The 15,363-nt window shown below is 54.2% G+C and overlaps 1 protein-coding gene and 1 long non-coding RNA gene across 5 annotated transcripts in view; both read left to right on the top strand.

The window, feature by feature from the left end:
- The first annotated feature begins 4,162 nt into the window (after window positions 1-4,162).
- Window positions 4,163-6,057, top strand: LOC150067742 (uncharacterized). Its single transcript, XR_016532614.1, has 3 exons — window positions 4,163-4,305; window positions 4,638-4,684; window positions 5,816-6,057. It is a non-coding gene; the product is annotated as an uncharacterized LOC150067742 (long non-coding RNA).
- A 65-nt stretch (window positions 6,058-6,122) lies between these two features.
- Window positions 6,123-15,363, top strand: part of Shank3 (SH3 and multiple ankyrin repeat domains 3) — a 66,190-nt gene continuing 56,949 nt past the window's right edge. For 3 of the 4 annotated variants that reach the window (XM_090328985.1, XM_090328987.1, XM_090328988.1), the window contains exons 1-9: window positions 6,123-6,413; window positions 6,663-6,866; window positions 7,663-7,734; window positions 10,327-10,435; window positions 10,511-10,662; window positions 10,736-10,903; window positions 10,991-11,107; window positions 11,559-11,636; window positions 12,437-12,503. In XM_090328985.1, the coding sequence (XP_090185111.1) occupies window positions 6,123-6,413; window positions 6,663-6,866; window positions 7,663-7,734; window positions 10,327-10,435; window positions 10,511-10,662; window positions 10,736-10,903; window positions 10,991-11,107; window positions 11,559-11,636; window positions 12,437-12,503 (1,258 nt within the window). The remainder of the gene's footprint in view (window positions 6,414-6,662; window positions 6,867-7,662; window positions 7,735-10,326; window positions 10,436-10,510; window positions 10,663-10,735; window positions 10,904-10,990; window positions 11,108-11,558; window positions 11,637-12,436; window positions 12,504-15,363) is intronic. The other variant, XM_090328986.1, reaches the window with a different exon arrangement.

Genomic DNA, 15,363 nt, shown 5'->3' on the forward strand with positions numbered 1-15,363 from the left:
CTAGCCTAGGCAGAAAAATCTGTGAGACTCTTAGCTCCATTTAACCACCAGGAAAACAGATGTGGTGCTGTGGCTGAAAGTGGTAGAGGGTTAGCCTTGAGCAAAAGAGCTCAGACAGCCCTCAGGCCCTGAGTTCAAGCCCCCCAAGTGACAAAACAACAAAAACTTGTCTATTAGCGAGGCACAAGAGGCTGAAACTTAAAGGATTATGGTTTGAAGCCAGCGCTGGTAGAAAAGCCCCACAGGACTCTCCAAAATAACCAGCAAAAAGTTGTGCCAGAGGTGTGTTTCAACTGTGCCAGCCAAGAAAACCAGAAGTCCTACTTTCAAGTACTGGCAAAATAATAACTACATCTCAGTGAGTGAGCTGGGCACCAATGGCTCCTGCTACTTGGAAAGCTAAAAATAGGATAGCTAGGTGTTTATAAGGTATTCAGGAGGCCCAAATCTGAGGATTACGCTTTGAAGCCAGCCGGCCTGGGCAGAACCATGAGACCCTTATCTCCAATTAACCACCAGAAAACTGGAAGTGGAACTGTGGCTCAAAGTGGTAGAGTGATAGCCTTGAGAAAAAACTAACAGGGATGGACCCCAGGTCCTGAGGTCAACTCCATGACTGACCTGCCCCACCCCGTCAAAAAAATATCTGGTATTGAAAAGTCTTAAGAAACTTCTTTTCCATGTAGGGAAGCTAGATGAAGCGGGGCATGCCTGTGCTCCCAGCAGTGACCGGACACCTAAAGTAAGTGAATTGTAATCTCTGAACAGACTAAAAATAATGTTAGAAAACAAGGTTGGAGGGACCGGGAGCATGGCCTAGTTGTGGAGTGTCTGCCCAGCAAGCATGAAGACCCAGGTGTGATTCCTCTGTTCCACATACGTAGAAAAAGCCAGAAATGGTGCTGTGGCCCAAGTGGTAGAGCTCCAGCCTTGAGAAAACTCAAAGACAGTGCTCAGGCCCTGAGCTCAAGACCCAGGACTGGCAAAAAATGAATAAATAAAATTTTTTAAAAAACAAAAATAAGCAAAAAAAACCCCCAAGGTTGGAGATGTGCTTCAGCAATATTGCACTAGTCTAGCAAGGATTAGGTCTTGAGTTCAAATAATAACAAATCCTAATAAGGTCTGAAAACTTAAATAAAAATACTCTTTAGTAATTTCCAAGCCAAAATGTATAATTGATATTTAAAAAAAAACAGAGCAGAGGCCAGGAGTTTGGCCTAGTGGTAGAGTGCTTGCCTAGCATGCACGAAGACCCGGGTTCCATTCCTCAGCACCACATACATAGAAAAAAGCTGGAAGTGGTGCTGAGGTTCAGGTGGTAGAGCTCTAGCTTTGAGAAAGTCCAAGGACAGTGCTCAGGGCCTGAGCTCAAGCCCAGGACTGGCAAAAAAAAATCAGAGCAATATGCAATTAAAAATACAAACACTTAAAGACTATAACTCAAGTGGTACTTGGCTGTCTGTAGCATTAAACGCTTATGGAGTATTCTGGATACCAGTACAGATTACTGGTGTACACACCTATATTCTTAGCCACTGAGGAGGCTGAAAACAGCTTTGTGGTTTAAAGCTGGCTGAAACAGCCAAATTCCAAACTCTGATCTCAAATTAATCAACAAAAAAGTAAGCAAACAAAAAAAACAGAAATGGAGGTGTGGCTCAAGTGGTAGAACACCAATCTCGTGTAGATAAAGCTAAGCTTCAGCCATGATTTCAAGCCCCAGAATGAGGAAAAACAAAAGAAAGCAACATAACAAAGGACCCCGAAAAGATGTGGGCACAGTGGTATATGACTAATTCTAGCACTTAGGAAGCTGAAACAGCAGGATGGTGCATTTGAGGCCAGCCTTGAGATTCTGCCTCAAAAACAAAAATAAAAACAGACAACAAAGAACCCTGAAAAGCCAAATATAAAGAAAATATCTTAGGAAAAAAATCAGATTTAGGGGATAGGAGTGTGGCCTAATGGTAGAGTGCTTGCCTGGTATGCATAAAGCCCTGGGTTCGATTCCTTGGTAGCACATACACAGAAAAAGCCGGAAGTGGTGCTGTGGCTCAAGTGGTAGCGCACTAGCACTGAGAAAGCTCAAGGACAATGCTCAGGCCCCGAGTTTAAGCCCCAGGACTGGCAAAAGAAAAAAAAAATCAGATTCAAGACAAAACAGAATGACTATGCCTTTAGATATTATGTAACTAGAAGCAATAGAAAATGTACTTGCAAAAAATATACTAGGATTAGATACATTACTTACAAAAAATACTCTGGGATTAACATAAATTCATAGTCAACCTAGTACTTTTTTTTTTGCCAATCCTGGGACTTGAACTCAGGGCTTGAGCACTGTCCTCAGGCTTTCTCAAGGCTAGAGCTTTACCACTTGAGCCACAGCATCACTTCCGGCTTTTTTCTATGTATGTGGTATGGAGTAATTGAACCTGGGTCTTTGTGCATCCTAGGCAAGCACTCTACCACTAGGCCAAACTCCTAGCCTCCCTAGAAACTTCTGAGTTCCAGCTATACACATACGGTCTGGAGCCAGGAAAGGGTCTCAGCTAAAGAGAAAGTCACGTGTTAATAATGTCTGGATGGAACACTTAGGGGTGGGGGGCTGAACACAGCAGAACCAGGCATGCCAAGACTTGCCTCTGGGGTGCCCTCCTTATGGCAGGAAGACAGACATTAGGCAAGTAAGAAGGGAATCACAGAACTGTTAGGAAACATGAGGGTCTGAGGAAAGTAGGCCAGAGCGGTGGAGTGAAGAGTGAGGTGGGCCCATAAGGAGAGTGACACCCTCTGTAAGAGGAAAGCAGGAGCTGGGAGTTTGGCCTAGTAGTAGAGTGCTTGCCTAGCATGCACAAAGATCCAGGTTCGATTCCTCAGTACCACATACATAGAAAAAAGCCAGAAGTGGCGCTGTGGCTCACGTGGTAGAGCTCTAGCCTTGAGAAAGCCCAAGGACAGTGCCCAGGCCCTGAGTTCAAGACCAGACTGGCAAAAAAAAGGAGGGGGGGAGGGGAAAGCAGTTAGGGCACAGCATAGGAACAGGCCAACCCACTATTGTCACAGAAATCAAAGGAAGTAGACCTGTGTGGGGGAGCCAGAGGATAGGCCACTGTAAGCTGAGGGATTTGTGTGAGCCTTCATAATTAATGAGTAGTTGAAAGGGACACCTTGACTCCTAGTAAAGCTGAATGAGTAAGCCAATCACCTCATTGAAGGAAGAGGCCAGGATGGCGGGAGGTGGGGGAAGCATAGCTCAAGGAGTAGAACATCCACCTAGGAAGTTAGAGGCACCTGGGGTTATTCTCAACAAAATAACACTCAACACCCATTATTCCTTACTTCCTCCTTCATGAACCCAGTCAGTTGGACATACTTGTGTGTAAAGTTTCTGGCAATTATGTTTTGGTATTTGCAGTTCTGGGATTCATTCACTGTGTGCCAGGCATGGTATAGAACACAGGCTTGCTGCTATCTTGGCAGTGTGAAGGCCAGCTAAAGCTGGGCAACATTTATCTGTCAGTAGCTGGTTGGCAAAGGTGAGGTTTTCCTTCTCCGACCGCTCAGCAATCAGCAATAATCAAAGGCCTGAAAGGATGGCTGGCTGGGCTCACCTGACTGGTAGGTTGGCATGGGAGATGCCAAGGGTCCCCTAATTCCAGTCTAGAAAAGCCGGCCTGAAGGAGTAAGGCTCCAGGCTCTGGCTACATTCTGGCCTAGGGCAGATTTCATGACGCACCAGGAAGAGTGAGGAGACCTGGGTTTGGTTGGGGAGGAAAGCGGCTCCCTTTTTTCCCAGTCCTATCACTTGTGGACTCTGGTGAACATCATCCATCTTGGGGAAAGGGGCTGGGAGTACAAGCAGGTGAAGAGGTGGAAGGAGATGGTGGGTGGCCAGGAGCCCAGACCCAGTGAAGGGGAAGGGAAACAAGGCAGGAAGACCCTGGAGCCAGGGTCAGGAAGCAGAGTTTCCTCTCCTGGGCTAGGTCACAGGAAACCCAGCCCTGTGCTTCCCAAGGTGCTTCCCGTAGATAAGAGCGACCCCTTCCTGCTTCCTGCGCTTTCCCCACCTCCCATCCTGCCTGATCCCCTCGGGAGCCCTCAGCTCTGCCACTCTGCCAGACCTGTAGCCCTGGGAAGGGCCTGGGGTAGGGGAGGAGCTGGCTCCACTTCCCTCCAAAAGGAAGGGCCCCCGGACTTGAGGACGGCAGGGCCCGACCGACCGACGGCTCAGAAAGCCCAGACACCTTGGCCTGGCCAGATTGTCCCTCAGAGGGTGGCGGTGGAGAAAGGCTGAGCCAGGTACTTCTTAGGAGGAAAGCACCATTCTGGAGTTGGGTGGTGAGGGGCACTTTCTGGAGGGGCAGGTGGGGGTCAGGTGAGTCTGTGGTGCAGTGAAAAGAAGTTTTGGGGGAAGGCTGTCGTCCGTCATTTCTTTCTGGAGGATTCAGGCTATCGAGGGCAGGGGCAGGAGGTTTTTGTTGTTGCTGCTGTTGCTGTGTAATGCGGTCTTGGCAGTGCAAGGTTCTTCCAGGCTCAGGAATAACCACCTGCGCGCGTGTGCGCCCGCGTGGGGGGGGGGGGTCCGGGCTGCCCCTGGAGAGCAGAGGCCAAGGGGCTGCTTTCCACCACAGGTCGAAGGCTCCCTGCCGGCTGCTCGGCCAAGGTGTGTGCCACCCGGGTAAGTGGCTCGCTGTGGGGACAAGGCGTGCTTGGAGGTGGGATGTCGGTCAGGACAGCCGGGACAGGGCGATGGGGCCCCAGAGCGGCCCCGGGGAGAGCGGGGTGGTTCAGCCGGGGCCGTGCCAGCGCCGGCCGGGGCGGGGGCGCGGGCGCGGAGCCGCGGGCCGGGCACTTCCGAGGCTGGCACGGGCGGCGCCGGGCTGGCTCCCGCGCCGCGCTCCCCTCCCCGCCCACTCGTCACCCCTCCCGCGTTGCCACGACAACGAGCGAAACTAAAATTCACTTCACCGTCGCAGGTGGAGACTTGTGCGCCCCCTCCCCTAAGCCCTGCTCCGCAGGTCGCGCCCCCACCCTGCTGTCGCTAAGGTGACGGGAGGGGGCGCCCGGCACCAACCGGGGTCCGCACGAAATGGGGTCTGGGCGAACCCCCATACTCGGCCGCAGTGGGGACCTCTGGGAACCCCCTGGGTGCGGTCGGAAGCGCTGAGTGGGGGCAGTGTCGCCGCGGGGCGGTCTCCAGACACCCCCGTTCAGGATCCATCACCCTGGCCCGGGCCCACCGCCCGCTGCCCACCTCAGTCCAGGGTCCATAATCCCTGCCCACGCCGGCCCGGGCCCACCGCCCGCTGCCCACCCCCGGCCCGGGCGCACCGCCCCCTGCCCACCTCAGTCCAGGGCCCGGGCCCACCGCCCGCTGCCCACCTCAGTCCAGGGTCCACATCCCTGCCCACCCCGGCCCGGGCTCACCGCCCCCTGCCCACCCCCAGCCCGGGCCCACCGCCCGCTGCCTACCTCACTCCAGGGTCCATATCCCTGCCCACCCCGGCCCGGGCCCACCGCCCGCTGCCCACATCAGTCCAGGGTCCACATCCCTGCCCACCCCGGCCAGGGCCCACCGCCCGCTGCCCACCCCCGGCCCGGGCCCACCCGCCGCCTGCCCACCCCTGCTCCCCGCCCCCGTCTGGAGCCCCCTGCCCACTCCTGGAGCCGGTGCGCCCCTGGCCCCGGTACCTCGTCGGGGTCTGGAATGGGGGTCGGCCAAGTGGGAAGCAGAGTGAGTGGGGAGATTTCCGGCCCCAGAAATCAATTCTGTTTGCCTCTCCCTCCCGCCTGGCCGGTGGTCCTCTAGCCCCGTCGCGGCCTCCACCAGCGCTCCGGACCCGCCGCCGTGCCCCGCCGCCCACCCCCCTCACCCCGGGCAGCCCAGCCACTCCCACCGCGAGGCCAGGCGCCCCCAGCCCCGACTGGGCTCCCGCTCCTCCCGCGGACGCCCACGCGGCCTGGACCACGCGAGGACCCCCAGCCGGCGCGCCCCGGCCTCCGGCCCCCGCCTCGGCGCGGCCCCCTCGCCGCCCCCGCTCCGCGCCGGGCTCGGGCCCCCTCCCCCCGCCGCCCCCGCCCCCGGGGAAGGCAGGCGCCGCGCGGAGCCCGGGCCGATGCAGCTGAGCCGCGCCGCCGCCGCTGCCGCCGCCGCAGCCGCGCCCGCGGAGCCCTCGGAGCCGCTGTCCCCCGCGCCGGCCCCGGCCCCCCCCGGCCCCCTCCCGCGCAGCGCGGCCGCAGGGGCTCCGGCGGGGGGCCGAGGGGGGCCGGGGCGCCGCGCGGAATCCCCGGGTGCCCGGGAACCGGCCGTGAGCTGCCTGGGCCCCGGCGCCGGCGCCGGGATGGACGGCCCCGGGGCCGGCGCCGCCGTGGTCGTGCGCGTCGGCATCCCGGACCTGCAGCAGACGGTGAGCCCCCGCGGTCCCGCCGAGCCCCGGCGCGGCCCCCTGCCCCCCTCCCCCCGGGCGCGCCCAGCGCCCGACCCCCGGCCGTGGCCGCGCGCCCCTCCCCCGCCGCCTCCGCGGGACCCTCCCCGCCGCCGCCGGGGCGGGGCCCGCGAAGCCCGGCCCCGGGGGCGGGGCCCGGGGAGCCCGGCTCCCGGCCGCCCCTCGCGGGCGGGCCGCGACTCCACGCGCTCACGACCCGCTCCGCCGCAGAAGTGCCTGCGCCTGGACCCGACCGCGCCGGTGTGGGCCGCCAAGCAGCGCGTGCTCTGCGCTCTCAACCACAGCCTCCAGGATGCGCTCAACTACGGGCTCTTCCAGCCGCCCTCCCGCGGCCGCGCCGGCAAGTTCCTGGACGAGGAGCGGCTGCTGCAGGACTACCCGCCCAACCTGGACACGCCCCTGCCCTACCTGGAGGTGCTGCGCGGGCCGGGCGGGGCGGGGAGCCGGCGGGGGGCGGCCCTCCAGCTGCTCCGGGACCGCAGCCGCCTCGGGCAGGGCCGCGGGCACGCCCCGGGAGGAGGTGGGCGGGGGGCGTGGGGGTGCGAGCGCCTCCGGAGCCGAGCGCCGCGAACGGGAGGCCCCGGCCGGTGTGCGCTGGGCGCCCGCGGAGTTGCGGTCCGGGCAGCCGGAGCGGCGTGAGCCGCGCCCTGTCCGCGGCGCGCGCGGCGAAGGGAGCCCCGGCCCGCGCTCTCCGCGGGGAGGAGCGCGAGGGGAGGAGCGCGGGGAATGCGTGCGGAGGAGAGAGTGGTGTGAGCGCGTTTGCACTGGATCCCCGCCCCCCCTCGCCAGCGACCTTCTGAAGTGGTCCCCAGACCTGCGTGCCATTCCTGCCGTGGAGCGCCTTCCTCCACGTGGAGAGTACAGACCGAGCCCTTAGCTTTTGAGGGGGTGCGTTGTGACCACACGAATGGGCGCCAACTATGAGCGTTGTGGTAGATGATCTGCCTTCTCTGATGACACCAGCAAGCGGGTCGGTTCTGTTTGAAAAGGAGATGTCTAGGGAGTTTTCCAGGCACCTGTGGCCATGAGACAGGGTGCGGGCCCGTCAGGCGGTGTTCCCATGCCCTGTGTCCTGTGTCTGGTGGGCCGACGGGAGCCGTGTGACTGTCCTACTGCGCTGGACTTGTGTGCACGTGAACAGATGGTGCTCACCACTCCCTCGCTGGGCCTACATGGATACTTTCTCTCCACCTTCTCTTTGTCTGAGCAGTTTCGATACAAACGGAGAGTTTATGCCCAGAACCTCATTGATGACAAGCAGTTTGCAAAGCTGCACACGAAGGTAAAGAGATGGTCATGGGAGGGACTCCACATGGCCCCTGCGCCTTACTCCAGCTTGGCCTGGCCACAATTGCTCCGGTTTTGGCCCAGTATGCCTTTCTCTTCTAAGTCAGGAGCTTGCCTGTCTGGAAGACCAGCCACAGATTCTATGCTTGTTGGTCCTGACAGAGAGGTTGGGGCATCCAGTGAGAGGATGGGTGGGAGAGGAGATAAGCATGTGCATGTATTGGGATCCTAGCTAAGAGGCCTAGCACTTAGTGTCCCTTGTAGTAGAAGTGTGCAATTAGGCATATCATTAATTTTCTCCCAGGAGGACTAATGATCTTATTTCACAGGTGAGGAAACTGGAAATAAGAGAGCCTAAGTTACTTGTGACTGTGCAGCCAGTCGAGCTAGGCTCAGATCTGCAAGTAAGAGAGCCTAAGTTACTTGTGACTGTGCAGCCAGTCCAGCTAGGCTCAGATCTGCTGACCCTTGGTTCTATTCCCTGGTACACTTGTGAGATCTCTTTACAGTCAAGTTGGCCTGACACTATTTGCTCTTTGGAAGTAGGGCAATGTACTTCCACCTTTGAATTTCCTGGGGAAATATGTGTGCTCTGAGAAGTGTGACTACTATGGCACAGCTCTTTTCCATAGGCATACTTTTTTTTTTTTTTTTTTGGTGCTGGTCTTAGAGCTTGAATCAGGGTTTGGGCACTGTCCCTGAGCTTTTGTGCTCAAGGGCAGCACTCAGCCATTTGAGCCAGAGCTCCACTTAAGGCTTTTTGGTGAGTAATTAGAGATAACAGTCTCATAGACTTTTATGTCTAGACTGGCTTTGAACCACAATCGTCAGATATCAGCCTCCTGAGTAGCTTGGATATACTGGCAGCTGGCTTATAGGCAGACTTCTTGATCTGCTGCTCTTTCAGCCAGTCAGCTCTGTGGGTAGTAGGTCTTACTTGGTGGATAATTCATTGAGCCTAGGAGAGGGCTTCTGTGACTCTGTGGCAGCAACCCCTTAGGCTTTTTTTTTTTTTTTTTTTTTTTTCCTGCTCCAAGGCTGTGACAGTTAATGGTCCTGAGTTGTAGCTGGGTAAAGTTCTTATATTGACTCTACCACTCTGAGTCTCTGATCTCTCCTCAGGGACCCATAGGACAGTCGTAGGTTATTTTTCAATGAGTCCTGTTTCCTTCCTTCCTTCCTTTCTCCTCTTCTTGTTCTCTCCCTCTCTCCCTCTCCCCCCCCCTCTCTGTGTGTGTGTGTGTGTGTGTGTGTGTGTGTGTGTGTGTGTGTCAAGAGGCTTGAACTCAGGGCCTGGGTGCTGTCCCTGAGTTTTTTGCTCAGAGCTAGTGCTCTACCACTTTGAGCCACAGCCACCACTTCCAGTTTTTTGGTGGTTAATTGCAGATAAGAGTCTTGTGGCAACTTTTCTGCCTGGACTGGCTTCAAACTGCAGACCTCAGATCACAGCCTTCTGAGTAGCTAGGATTACAGGGTGAGCCACCAACATCTACCTCAATCTTGTTTACTTTTAGAATGAGTCTAAACTCAGCCCTGTGCCCCTTTGTGCCCACGTTCTGCTGGTCCTCCCCTCTCCCTCCCATCTGTGGGGCTGGCTGAGATCTCTCTTAGAGGCGTCTCTTTTGTTCTCATCTTTCTTCTGGCTTCAACACATATAACAGTGACAATTATCCCTTTCCCAGTGGCCTCCTTCCAGTTTCTGATGCCTGCTAAGTGTTTCTGGAGGTTGTGTGTATGATATCCATTCTGTCAGCAGAGGCTAGTGAAGCTTTGCTGGGTGGTTCAGTGTAGAACTGTGTGAAAGAATAAAAAGGGAAATCAGGGTCTTCTATAGGGATGATAAAGAAGATGGACCAGGGAACGATGGGGATTCAGGGCTACCACAGGCCTAGCAAGCTCCTGCTTGAGAGGACTTGAGGCTTGTGCAGCAGGCTGGAGCCTCACTCTAGAGCCAGAACACCAGTCAGAAGGTAGAACAAGGGCAGTGGCTGAGGTTGAGAGCAGGGCATAGACTGGTTTGAAGGGCATGAGCAGGGTGACCTGGCCTTAGTGAAGGATGGCCAGGCTTAGGTTGATAGCTGTAGTGGGTTTGGCTATTAGGATATAAGGAAGGGTTTTGAATGCTGTATGAGTGTAGCTAAGCTGGAATTAGAGCTGAGGCAGTAGTATGGAGCTGGGGTAACATTGCTGGGAGCTGGTGGCTCACATCTGTAATCCTAGCTACTCAGGAGGCTGAGATCTGATGATTGTGGCTCAAAGCTAGCTTGGGCAGAAAAGTCTGTGAAATGTTTATCTCCAATTAAAAATGGCAAACTGACGTGGTGCTGTGGCTTAAAGTTGTAGAGTGCTAGTCCTGAGCAAAAAGATCTTAGGGACAGTGCCTAGGCCCCAAGTTCAAGCCTGATTACTGACCAAAAAAAAAAAAAAGGCGGGGCGAAGAAAAGAAACAGAAAGCAAGGCATCCTGTCAGTGTGACAGGGAGCAAGAGAGCATGTTTCGGTGGTCAAAGATTTGCTAGAGGTAGGGAGTAGTGGTTGGATGGCCATAAGTCATGGCCCCCAGCTGACTAGGATGACCGATGTTTCAGGCAAACTTAAAGAAGTTTATGGACTATGTCCAGCTGCACAGTACAGACAAAGTGGCCCGCCTGCTGGACAAGGGGCTGGACCCTAATTTTCATGACCCTGACTCAGGAGGTGAGTTGCAAGAGCAGAGTGGGAAAGGTTGTCCTTTGAACGATGAGGAGCCTAACTTGCATTTCTTTAACTCAGAGTGCCCTCTGAGCCTTGCAGCGCAGCTGGACAATGCCACTGACTTGCTGAAGGTTCTACGAAATGGTGGTGCTCACCTGGACTTCCGCACCCGAGATGGGCTAACTGCTGTCCACTGTGCCACCCGCCAGCGGAATGCAGGGGCGTTGACGGTCAGTGGGGACCCTCTGACCTGGAGGGCCTGGGAGCTGGCCTGGCATTGATGCTGAGGTGCCTTCCTCTTAGACACTGCTGGACCTGGGAGCCTCACCTGATTACAAGGACAGCCGTGGCCTGACACCTCTGTACCACAGCGCCCTGGGGGGTGGGGATGCCCTCTGCTGTGAGCTTCTTCTCCATGACCATGCACAATTGGGGACCACTGATGAGAATGGTTGGCAGGAGATCCACCAGGTGGGCCGGGTCCCTGGGGTGGGGTCTAGGCCCTGTCCAGGTCCCATCTTAGCCTCTGGGATATTGCAGCCCCTCTCTCTTTTCTAGGCCTGCCGCTTTGGCCACGTGCAGCACCTAGAGCACCTGCTGTTCTATGGCGCCAACATGGGTGCCCAGAATGCCTCGGGGAACACAGCCCTGCATGTCTGTGCTCTCTACAACCAGGTATGTCCTTATATTCCACACTTGTGTGTGCATACTTACACTGTGTGTGATGAAGTGTGTATGTATGTGCCTGCTAGACAAAAGTGATTGTCCTGGCCTACACGCCCCTCCCATGTATGTTCTGTGCTCTCCAGTGAGCTCTGATTGATGGATGGCCTCCTGGGCCTACTTGTCTGTGTTCGTTCCCAGAGCATACATATGTGAGCATACATATGTGAACACGTGTGTTTTGAACAGTTGTGTATGAATTATATACATCTAAGCCCTCTGGAACAGGTGAGACCTGCCCAGATAAACCTATGCTGCCTAGGTGTACACTAAACATATAGGTATGAGTCTGCATGTGATTCCTGTGCCCTGCACACCTGTGTGTGCAACCTCATGTGTGCATCAACTGTGGCTTCCTAGCCATTCTCCATTTCCCAGGGTGACTGCCACTGTCTCCCAATAGGAGAGCTGTGCTCGTGTCCTGCTTTTCCGTGGAGCCAATAAGGACATCCGCAATTACAATAGCCAGACAGCCTTCCAGGTACAGGTGGTTTATGAGAATATGAGGCTACTCTTGGGGTTGACTTTTGTTTCCTGTTGATTCAGCCTTTCTGAATCTTCTTCCTAGGAAGGTTAGAAGGCATCGTTCACTCTCAGAGGTGGGGTGGGCCACAGGCCCAATAGGGTATTTGGTATAGTGGTTTTTTTTTTTCTCCCTTTCAGGGAGGGAGGGAGATCAGATGGCTCTAGAATAGGGAAAGGGCAGATAAGAAGACAGGGGGACAGGTATACCCCTGGAAGCAGAAGGGGCCCAGAGGACAAATCCAGGCAGGGTGTGATCCCTCCTGGGTAATGCAGGTAGAGAAGAGACAGGCTGAGGTGGAGGCATTTGGGCATATCTAAAAGTAACCCAAAAGGCCAATCAGATGACTAGATGTTGAGGGTGTAAGGGGGAGGAGTGAGAGTGATGGGCTGGGAAGCCATGGGGGGGCCTGGTTGAGATAAGAAAGATGACTATATTTAGGGGCAGATGAAAAGCTCCTGTGCTATGCCCCAGTGTGCTCAGGTCTGTTTTGTTTTTAGCTCTAAAAGCCTAATATCTAGAAATAGACTTGGTTCTATGAGATGAGGCACCGTAACTCTTTTCTGTAGTGAGTGATTCCCAGTAGATGTGGTGGGGGGGGCAGCGGGCTGTGTCTTGAGAAAAGCATGGCCTGGTAAGGAAGACCCTATAGGAGGGTCTGTGGTGAGGGCAAGCCTAGGCCACTGAGAAGCCTTTCTCTTTTCTTTTTTCTTCCCCCTCATCCTTTCTTGCCTTCTGTGTCTTGGCCTCTTTCCCAGGTGGCCATCATCGCAGGGAACTTTGAGCTTGCAGAGGTCATCAAGACCCACAAAGACTCCGATGTTGGTGAGTTTTGTCCAGCCACAAGTCACTGATGACTGTAATTTTCAGAGGCAGTGGTGATATAACGAGGGTCTCCACCCATGAGCCAAGTATCTTCTGGTGGTTCTTGTAGGTGTGGAGAATATGCCAGGGAAGGGATTATGTGGACTGGGCAGAGGCCTCAGTCAGGGATAGATTTAAGCTGTGGGCTGGGGTAGTACAGGTCTAGGGCTTGATGTTGGTGACATAATCTGTGTTTACATTTAGGTTCTGGGAAGGGCCGTCTATGGACATGGGTTGATGAGTCTCATTTCAACCTAGAACATGAGACCCTTTATGTAACCATGGTTCCCCAGAGGGTAAGATCTCATGAACATCCATGTTCAAAAATGAGGATGAAGTCCAAAGTGTAAATAGGACTGCTTCTAGTCTCTAGACCCAGGATTTTGAGTTTCTGGTAGTCCTCATATACAGGAAGGCCTGGCATATGCATGAGTTGTGTGGTCCGAGAAGGAAGGCCAGGGCTACCTAGGTAGTCCCCAGCCCCAGTGTAAAAGGAAAGGCCCAGAGGGTGACCCCTCATATCTTGGATGCGTGGTGCCAAAGGTGATCATTCTGCACTCGGGAGGCTGAGCAGAGGGGCTGTGGTTCCCCTCTAGGGAGGATGTTGTCTGGCTGGCTCCCTCTGTGTCTGTGGTAGAATATCCAACTCTTTCTGGAACATAGATTCTCAGATTCCCTTTTTTGCCTTGAGTGATTACTTGCCCTGGTGTTATATTAGAATCCCTCTTGGTTCCAGTGTAGGTTCTAATCGGGACTGGGGTTGAATTAATGTGTGTGTGTGTGTGTGTGTGTGTGTGTGTGTGTGTGTGTGTGTGTGTGTATGCATGCATGCATGCATCTGTGTGCACGTGTGTACATGCACACTAGTACTAGGCCTTAAATGGAGGTCCTTGAGCTCTCACTTTTCTGTTTTTGTTGTTCAAGATTGCTGCTCTACCATTTGAGCCACACTGCCACTTTTGGCTTTTTTTTTTTTCCTGGTTGATTGAAAATTGAGTCTCATAGACTTTTTCTACATTGGCTGACTTCAGACTGTGATTCTCGGATCTCAGCCTCCTGAGTTGCTAGGATTACAGGTGTGAGCCACCAGTGTCCTAAGTCTTTAATTCCCTAGGAAGTGGTGCTGTGGCTCAAGGGGTAGGATGGTAGCTGAAGAACTCAGGGACAGTGTCCAGGCCCAGAGTTCAGGCCCCAAGATTGACAAAAAAAAAAAAGTAGCGGCCTAAGTTTGTAATTCTCCAGTAAGTCTTGATTATGACTCTGTAAACCCCAAGCAGAGCAAAAGCCATGGTGAGGGTTGGCACTGGATGTAGGAGACCCTACCGCAGTTATGTTGAGTAACCTGTGAGAAGTAGCAAAATTCGGCTGGTGTTTAGGCTTAGGTTATGGCAGAGCTGGGGTTTGAAGTGGAGGCAAGAGACATTATGACCTAGGTAGAGCTGGCAGTGTGTTGGAGGTAGCTTTAGCTGGGACAGTACTGCTTGTGGACATGTGAGGCTTGATTGTCTTAACTGTGGGAGAAATGCTGACATCTGTGATGCTTTACTTTCTTTTAAGTAAAATATGGACCATTAATTGCATTTCTTTCTACCTTGGCCTCTGTAGCATTTGAATTGGTAAGGGTGTCCACCTTCCACCTTGTGGAAGGGAGCCTTTGTCTAGCTGACTGGGCCAATGGTAGGAGTAGAGGGGGAGTAGAGAGAGGTTTGGGGCTTGAATGCAGTCCAGGCTGAGCGGCAGGAACACCCCATTGCTCTTATCCTCAGGCTCTGGAGAGTCACCATACTGAGACTTCCTGTCCTTCCTTAGCATTGTGGTCCAGTTGGTTAGGCAGACTGTCCTTTGAACACTAGAATAGGCATCTGTGTTACCTAGTCCTTATATGGTCATTGGTTCTGCTGGCCACACACCCTTGCTCAGATGTCACACATTCACCAGATGTCCATGTATTCAGGGTGATGCACTTGTGAGATTTACTATGAACTCTCTTACCTCACTTCTTCCTCTCAACAACTCTTAAGGGTTGGGGATAGACGGGCTCGTTTTACAGAGGAGGAAACCAGGGTTCAGAGAAGTTAATGACAGGACCTGAGCATGATCTTGTCATCCCTCTCTCCTACTTCTTAGCACGTATTTATTCTGAGGCACTCTCTCAGTCATGAATCACCCTGACCTGTCCCAGGTTCTTGAGTAGGCTCTGCACACTGAAGCTTGTGAGGGCTTTTCCAATCCATTCTTTTCCAGCTTCCTTAGGGTAGGATTTAATCACCCTTCATAGGAGAAGACTCTTTTTATCTCAGTGACTATTTTCCCTTATAGACCAAAAAGCCTTTGGTGGTAGAGTGCTGGCCTGTGCAGTGAGTAACTTTGTTTCTTGCTGTGTTGCCAGGCCATGTTCTCTCCAACCCTCTCTCAAGCATGCTCCCCTCTACGTGGGCACCATTCCTGCTTATGCATATTCTTACTGACTTGCTATCACACGAGCTTTTGTGGAGTGTCATGGTGACATCACCCGAAGAGCTTGTTCAGTGTAGATTCTGACTCAGGGCCTGGGTGGGGCCTGGCCCACACTGATCATCTGCTGGAGGTGAGGCTGGAGGGGAGGCCAGTGCTGCTGGTTTTGGCATGGCACGTTGTACAATAGGGGTCTGGCTGTGGCTTGGTGGATGGCATCCATAGGCCAAGTCCAGCCTAGTACTTTCTGTTTGTTTGTTATTTGTTAGTCATGGGGTTTGAACCCAGGGCCTAGGGCACTGTCCCATGCTCTTTTTGCTCAAGGCTAGTACTCTACCACTCTCCACACAGCATGCCACTTCTGCTA

This window comes from Megascapheus bottae, chromosome 2 (assembly GCF_031878675.1).
Source record: "Megascapheus bottae isolate mThoBot1 chromosome 2, mThoBot2.hap1, whole genome shotgun sequence".
Taxonomy (NCBI): domain Eukaryota; kingdom Metazoa; phylum Chordata; class Mammalia; order Rodentia; family Geomyidae; genus Megascapheus; species Megascapheus bottae.